At 39.1% G+C, this 8,236-nt stretch overlaps 1 protein-coding gene across 2 annotated transcripts; it reads left to right on the top strand.

Annotated features, from left to right (window-relative positions):
- The first annotated feature begins 1,092 nt into the window (after positions 1-1,092).
- LOC105356461 (C-type mannose receptor 2-like) lies at positions 1,093-6,545 on the top strand. Of its 2 annotated transcripts, XM_020711531.2 has the most exons (5): positions 1,093-1,222; positions 3,293-3,347; positions 3,493-3,873; positions 5,029-5,412; positions 5,876-6,545. In XM_020711531.2, the coding sequence occupies exons 2-5, from the start codon at positions 3,314-3,316 to the stop codon at positions 6,217-6,219; spliced, it is 1,143 nt and encodes a 380-aa protein (XP_020567190.1). In that variant the 5' UTR covers positions 1,093-1,222; positions 3,293-3,313; the 3' UTR covers positions 6,220-6,545. The 2 variants fall into 2 exon arrangements, with proteins under 2 accessions (XP_020567190.1, XP_011486001.2); XM_011487699.2 differs by lacking the exon at positions 1,093-1,222 and having other exon boundaries at positions 3,090-3,347.
- Positions 6,546-8,236: the final 1,691 nt, after the last annotated feature.

Genomic DNA, 8,236 nt, shown 5'->3' with positions numbered 1-8,236 from the left:
ACAGATTGTGAGAGGATCAACTCCTTCAGTTGTGGTTTTATATCTCTGTGCCATTTTCTTGGTTCATGTTCTGTTTTAAACCGAGAAACCATGGTGACATCAGTATTGCAGGAAAAAACTTCAGAAAAGTTTTTTGTGGTCCACTTGCTCTGTAGTATAGCCCACATAGTTTTCTTTCCAGGACAAATGAGTCTGGGTTAAGGTTTGTTCCCTTCTGTCACAATCCCACCTGTTTGTTTTTTTTCTGAACTTATCCTCAGCCGTCTTCAGATAACAATCCTCAGCGTAATGCTTTTGTCCCAAATGCCCGTACAGGTGGATACGGGCTGTCTGCGGTTGAAAAATGGGCAAAACTGTACGAGACACGCAGGTGGTCTACACAAAGTCTATAAGATCTTAAACAACCCAACGAGGCGACAATGCTCATACAGATTTTTTCTACGGGCGTGAAGCCAGCGTCAGGTTGTAGCAAACACATGAACAAAATGCAAGGGTGAGACGCTGTTGTACGGATTTTTTAAAAGTTTTCAAACTCTTCCCAAACGTCTGTACTTATGGAGCCCTAGTGGTTTTCAAATGAAAGGTTTGCGCTCCTTGGGTGCAGCCTGACTGTTAAAAATTAGACTTTCAGAGTGTAGTTCGTGCAGACATCCCACTGACATTTCATGGTCACTTTATGTAACACGCTTACACCCCATACGTGCAGTATTTGCGCACAGTCAATAAGGAGCCGGTGCACACAACTCACAACTGTAGGGCTGTGTAAAGGGCACCATACGACAACATCACCCATACATCATGTTTAAGTGTCTGGTTTGTAGTTTAGTCATCTCATCTGTGATCATCTTCAGTTCCTTTCTCTTTTGTTTCACTGTTTCTTTTTGTCAAAGTTTATTAGTCAAAGTTTTTAAGTTTCTGCCATCAGGTCTGGTATTCTGCAACTTCCTGAAATGTAATTCAAATTATTATTATTCTCTGCTACTCTCTGCTCTGCTACTTCTGAGGAGGAAGTGAAAAACAAACAGCTGCTGGATTTGTTTTTGAAATGAAACAGAACAATCACTGTCTGTACTAAAGCAGCTATGGTTAATTTTTATTCAAACTTCTATGGAAACAGGTCGATGAAATATGAGGATGCAGTGATGCTGTGATCACTCCACATCAACACATCAGAGCAGAAGGTTGAAGATCAGACTGAAGCTGAGGAGAAGAAACTCTGCAGGTGAGGGTCTTTTTTACTAAAAATGTGGTAAGAATGTAAAATAAGCTATTGTTTTTTTTAATAAAGACAATTGAAACACTGAGCCTTTATTAATTTGTTTATTTTTACTTTTTTGTTATCAATAAAAGTCAGTTATTGAGTTGAAAAACAAAATCTCCACAAACAAAAACATTTTTGGTCAATTCTAGGGGTTATTCTCTGTTAGCAGATATTTTCTATCAAAAATGTTATTTGAAACCAGACACTTGCAAATAACATTAAACATATTTTTGTTTAATTGTGATGCGCTTTATTAACCCTTGTGCTATCCTAGGAACTTATGCATTGGGAGTTGTGTCATCTAGACCCACTAGACAGTGCTCTGAACCTTTTTTCTTCAAAGATTTGTAATCTTCACTGGTGTCCATGGATTACATGGAATCTTTCCACCTTTATCTACCTTTGTCATGGTAGGGAGAACACGTCAATGTAAGGGTGGGGTCATCTAAGATAGCACAAGGGTTTAATGCTGTCTGGTTCAAACCCTTGCTATAATGCTATACAATTTACTTTAATAAACTTTCACCATAAAATCAATTTATTGGGGCAGTAAAGGGCATGAACATTAATTATCTTCGCCATATCGCTTTTATTTAAAATAAAATTTAAATTGTCACTTTGTTTTCGTTTTTCAGGAAAACAAATTTTTTTGTCTTTAGAACATGTTGTCATAAGTAAAACAATTCATAAAAATTTAATTTGATTACTGAGAAGAATTTTTTTGACTGTGCAAATACAACCAACACAATATGGAGTTATCCTATATACTGCAAACAAATATTGGAACTGTTATTTTAGGGTTAGAAACCCTGAAAGATAAATCTTCACATCACGTGTATTTTTTTTTTTTTTGCTTTGTTCAAAATCCTCTGTGTTATCCATAATTTAAAACAGTTAATATGGGGTCTATTCAGACTGTACACATTTAGTTCGCCTAAAGTTAATTTCCTTCCATAATCTAGAACAAATTTTCAATCTGAATACACTAAAGCAGACCCCAGTCCGGCACCAGGAACTGAATCAGATTGAGCTCCAGTCCTCTCAGTTTGACTAGGCTCCATGCTCGGGATGGACAATTGGACCAAAACGAGCATTACATTATTATAAAAAGAGAGCCACACACAAACACGAAGCAACAATGAGACACAGCAACATATTGAAATGTGGTGGGATGAATGCAGGCTCCTTAAAACAACTTTTAACGTGCTACACATTGCTTCTCACACTGTTTTCACAGCAATCTATTTGTCATTGACACTTAACCCTTATGCTATCCTAGGCAGTTCGACATTGGGATTTGGGTCATCTAGTCCCCACTAGACAGTGCACTGAATCTTTTTCTTCAATGATTTGTGATCTTCACTGGTGTCCATAGATTACATGAAATCTTTCCACCTTTATCCACCTTTGTCATGGTAGGAGAACATGTCAATGGTTGTCTTGACCTCATAGGATAGCACAAGGGTTAACAGCGTACCTTCTTAGCTGACGTCTCTTTAGCAACCACCTTGCAGCATTCCTCCCCCAAAGCAACGGGTAAAAAGTGTTGTCCATCAATCCATCTTCTTCTGCTTATCCAGGACCGGGTCGCGGGGGCAGCTGAGCAAAGATGCCCAGACTTCCTTTGCCCCGGTCACTTCCTCAAGCTCCTCTGGGGGGGATCCCGAGGCGTTCCCAGGCCAGCCGAGACACGTAGTCTCTCCAGTGTGTTCTGGGTTTTCGGACCAGTACAGCGACTGAATAACTAGGAACGCTGCATGATCTGCCTGTCAATCTTACGCTGCCGTCTTCCCTCTCTCATGAACAAGACCCCAAGATATTTAAACTCCTCCACCTGGGGCAGGGACACTTCATCTACCGAGAGATGGCAAACTGCATTTCTCCGGTCAAGAACCACAACTTCGGATTTAACTGTCCTGAACCTCATCCCAGCCGTTTCATACTCGGCCAAATTAAAAAGATTTGGTCTGGACCAAATGATTTTTCCAGTCTGATTACACCCTTTAAACAAAAGTTTTTGTCTTCCTGCAGTTGAAAGAGTTTCTGAGAAAGATGAAGAGGAGTTTTTTTCTGATGGTTCTTGTTGGTAAGTGGATCTTCAGCTGCTCTTTAATCATTTAATTTTTTTATTGAAATTAAATCTCACTAATCCATATCATCAGTAAACTGAAGTCATTTGAGGATCTATTGTAAATAAACAGATTTATGTCTGTAATCTCTTTTATTTTCAGGTCACTTTTGTCTCTTCACATGTCAGCTCCATGAGTATCACTATGTTGATCAGAACATGAATTGGACTGGAGCTCAGCAGCACTGCAGGAAAGAATACACTGATCTGGCTACAGTGAGCACCATGGCAGATATGGAGCAACTCCGAAATATACATTCTGAGAAAACAGAAATCTGGATCGGTCTGTTCAACCTAACAGGCATCAATGTTACTTCACACTGGTCTCTGCCTGGACTGCAGTTCAATGAAAGTCAGGCAAAGTGGAAAAGTGGAGAACCAGATGGTTTTACATCTGAGACCTGTGGGGCTGTAATAGATATTACTGAGAAACAGTGGGTGGACACGTCTTGTATGGATAAAGCACATTTCCTCTGCTATAATGGTAATAAGAAACATGATTTTCCTTGAACCAATTTTCATTTATGATCGATTTAAACATTAAAATATTACAAACTCTGAACTAAATCACTGTTGTATAATTCAGGTCATATCAGAGTGTAAGTCGCAGCATCTAAAAAATGCATGTCGATAAAAAACAAGATATAAGCTGCTCTTCTGGTAGAAAAGTGCCACACTTCTGAACAAATCCACCAAGCCTGGTGGAATGGTGCATTCAAACAGAATTCAATTTATGTCAAATTTACGTCCGCTGCCTATTTTGACGTTCTTCATATTTGACGCCCTATGCTTATTTAAACGTGTTCCTAAACTACCCTCTTGTTGTGTGTGGGAGAAGCTACCGTCAAGTTACCATCGCTACATGGTAACATTTACTGTATATGTATGTCTGTTAAAGTACATGGAAGACCTGGATGACGATGAGAGATCAGGTTCATTTATTTTGAAAAGCTCTACAAAAGCATCAATAATCACGTCTTCATGTCTGAGATCATTCAGTCTTTTTTTCTTTTTTTTACGGCAAACTTTACCTTCTAAACTGCAGTAGTAACATCTGAATGATGACACTTTGAACTGTTCTTCTTTCTCTTTCTGTCAGCCAGTTTGATGACTTGATGTTCAGCATTAGTCTGAGGAAGGGAAAAATTAAAACAAGAATTTTAATGTCTCGATGCAGATAAGAAACATGTCTTCTTTGTCGTTCTTCCGGAGGAGAATGATCCAATTCTCCTCCAGGTTTGTCAGACGGCACTTTTTTTTTTTTTTTACTGATACAAACACAGAACTTGAAGTTGTGAGGGTCTGTGAGTTTGCGGGAGAGCCTGTAAATAGATGAATTATGGGAAGTGGACGGGTTACTCCACACCAACAGACCCATCTACAGCTCAGAGGTGAATTTCTGCTGAAATACTGCTGCTCTGCAGAAACTATTTCCTAGAAAATGACACAGGTTTTTCTGTATTTTTGCTAAGAAGGGCATAATCATAATTAAGAGACCACTAGGGACTCTCAGATTAATTCAAAAGATGATCAGAGTTTGTCTTTAGCAGAACTCCTTTTTTCCATTTTTCAAGAAAAAACTGGTGTGGTTTGCTCCAAAGTTCAAAGTTTCATAGTGTTTATGTCTTTTACTCCACAGGAAGTACAAGCTCTGCTTATAAATATTATTTAGGAGATAAAATGACCTGGTTTGATGCTCTAAGATACTGCAGAGTGACTCACACAGACCTGATCAGTGGACCACAGCTAGAGGAGCTGCAGGGAAATCCCACAGAGAAGATAATACAACTATATAATGGGACAAGAGTGAATAACTTGGACTCATTATCAACATTTCAATACATTTTCATCGGACTGTTCAGAGACGCTTGGACCTGGTTAGATGGGAGCAGTTTCTCTTTCAGATACTGGAATTTGCTGTATAACAGTATGATGGAAAAAAAGAACTGCACCATGCGTAACACGGACGGCATGTGGGAAACCAGAGAATGTCACGAGAAAAAACCCTTCTTCTGTTACACAGGTGATCATTTATATCTGCAATGACACAAAAGTAAACTCACTTTGATTGAACTCCTGGTTGTTTTATAGCTCTCACTTCTAAACACAAAATGACATTCAGAGAAAAACAGCAAACATTGATAAAAATCAACATACAAACTGCACATTCTCTGCAAAAACCTCATATGTGGAAAACCCCCAACATAATCTGTTTCTATTCAATTGGATTTCCTCCTTTAATATTCTGTATTTTAACACTTTTTTGAACACAACATTTTAGGGAACATCTAAAAATTTAACACTGGGTCTTGGTAATCTCATCCACTGAAGGTAGAAACTTTGTATTTCTCACAAACAGCAGGATTTTATTTCTAATTAATTTTTTTCATCAATTTTTTCCTGTTTGTCTTTAATGACTTGGTTTTTCTCCTTTACCACTTCAGATGTGAGAGACCACTAACATGATGATGTTTTCCTTTCATCAGATCATGTGATCCTGGTCAAAGAGAACAGGACCTGGGAGGAGGCCTTATACTACTGCAGACATCACCACCATGACCTGGTCACCATCACTAACCCAGAGGACCAGATTTGGGTCCAGGAGAAAACCAAGAATGCCTCCTCTCCCTTTGTGTGGACTGGACTGCGCTACACCTGCTCTCTGGGGTTCTGGTTCTGGGTCAGTGATGAGGTGGTCCGCTACAAGAACTGGGCCTCACCTGGACAGGTGAATGAGTGTGACATGTCAGGAGCCATGGAGACAGGAGGAGAACACAAGTGGTTCAAGAAACATGATGAGGACAAGTTCAACTTTTTCTGTTCTAAGTGAAAATCTGCTCACTGATGACACGTTATTCTTTTCATTAATTTACTGATATTCTTTGTTTTCAATAAAATCTTCAACATTTAGCAAAGCAACATTTTTGAGTTGAGGAAACACTTTGCTGTTTGGATGTCATTTACCATCCATCTATCTTCATAACTTTTGGGATCTTGGGGATGTTGAAGCCCGACAGTTGCTACTGTTGAGTGAAGAGGCGGGGTACGCCCTGGAAAAGTCAATGTGGTGTACTTTTACTTGAATTTCTTGGATAAAAAACATGAACATGTGCTTTCATTTGTATACCTGTATATTATATTTTTTACATGATTGTTTAACAAAATATATGCACATCTTACATTTAGGGTTAGTTTAACTCTGTATAAATATATTACAGTTATTAAAAGGTTTTAAAACTCCAAACACTTTAGTTTTCCTTTTTTTTACTAAAACATCAACATTCACAGTCTTTTATGTTCTGAAATATCTTTCAAAAATGTGGAAAAACTGAATTAACAACGAGAATAGTAATATTCATGCTTGTTTGTGTTTTTTGTTTTCATTTTTACATTAAACAAACTTGACTGTTTCAGTTTTGTTACAGCATGAAGAGGAATCAGACACGGGAGAACAGACTCAGAGCCATGCAATAGAACATTTAGTAGAGGGGTGTGTTGTGTCGTGTCTAACGATACGATACATATTGCGAAACATCCAAAGACTGTAATGGAATAATTTTTTAATATTTTTTGAAGAGGCACATATTAGAAAAGGACTCTACCTAAACATTTATAGACCTTTCATTGTGATAAAATGTAATAACCATATCACTCTGATTCATCAGGTCGCTGTTGAACTTGAATCTACTCCTGGGAAGTTCTGAAGAACATTGACCTGCTTTGCTGATAGCATTTTGACTGAGGCTCCATGAACGGGCCGCTGCGCAGCTGTACTACACAATTCGCATTTTTAGATGATACTGGCAGCAACGTGGCACAGAGTTTACAACACACAAGGAAAAACTGAGTAGAACATGTCTCATAACAAGTAGGGATGGCCCGTTTGACACGGCGCTTCAGCGCGTGTTTCACCTTCATGAAGCAGAGTGTTTCGGCACAATGTTTCGGGGCGCACACCATGTGGTTGATGATGTATGAAACGCCAAATGTGTTGTCTGGTCGAACCACGGTTCAGATGTCACTTGTGTTCGAACAGTTGGGTGCGCTATTCTCTAGAAATACGAAATAAATTCTGAACGTTTCCCGACCAGTTCTATTGTTTCCCCTGTATCCGAATCAGCGTCAGTTCATTGCACTTCACCATGCATTCCGGTAAAAAAACGTACTATAGCTCAGGATCTTTTCAACTCGATTTCTCCTAAATAAAACAATTCACTATGAATGTTGTGGATAACAAATATACTTCAATGAATTTAGAATGGCAATGCAAGTCCGTATCAGTAGAACAATCAATGAGTTTTGCATTCTGAGGTCCAGGATTCAAGACCAACATTTTACAATTTTTCTTTTTTTTCAATTTGCTTTGCGTTTATTTTCTTCATGTGATGTGTGTTTTGCTGTGTCAAGCACCTCTCACAGAAAACGTCACATGTATTGTTTTACGTTAATCATCATTAACAACATTGTTTTCTTTTACGTTTTTTCATCATCATTTCCACATTGAAGTGTTACAAGAAGCTTAGTTGAAGCATATGATATACGTCCAGTCCGCCACCAGATGCCGCTGTTCTGTGTGGTTTCAAAGCCAGTGGCGCCACCAGCCACTGCCACCCCACTAGCCACTATAAACTGTGGTAGCATCAGTTGTGAGTTTATCCCAAATGCACAGCAAGCAGGCAGGCGTTAAGTCACTCTGATCCCCTAAACCGGCCCACACCCCCTCCCCTCCCTGTTGCCTTTGCATGCGTAGTCATCTAAAGACGAGCCGCTGGACGCAGAAAACAAATAAGACGACAAGGCTGATCTTCCTTTGGGGTCGTCTTCCTCGTTCGAACCCACAGGCCCTC

This window comes from Oryzias latipes, chromosome 18 (assembly GCF_002234675.1).
Source record: "Oryzias latipes chromosome 18, ASM223467v1".
Taxonomy (NCBI): domain Eukaryota; kingdom Metazoa; phylum Chordata; class Actinopteri; order Beloniformes; family Adrianichthyidae; genus Oryzias; species Oryzias latipes.
This window is presented reverse-complemented; position numbering and strand designations above follow the sequence as displayed.

Bases quoted from the DNA above. Each gene is read 5' to 3' on its own strand.
- LOC105356461 (XM_020711531.2), top strand. From the start codon at position 3,314: ATGAAGAGGAGTTTTTTTCTGATGGTTCTTGTTG. The intron at 3,874-5,028 runs GTAATAAGAAAC...TTTACTCCACAG, and splicing joins ACATTTCCTCTGCTATAATG to GAAGTACAAGCTCTGCTTAT. The intron at 5,413-5,875 runs GTGATCATTTAT...TCCTTTCATCAG, and splicing joins ACCCTTCTTCTGTTACACAG to ATCATGTGATCCTGGTCAAA.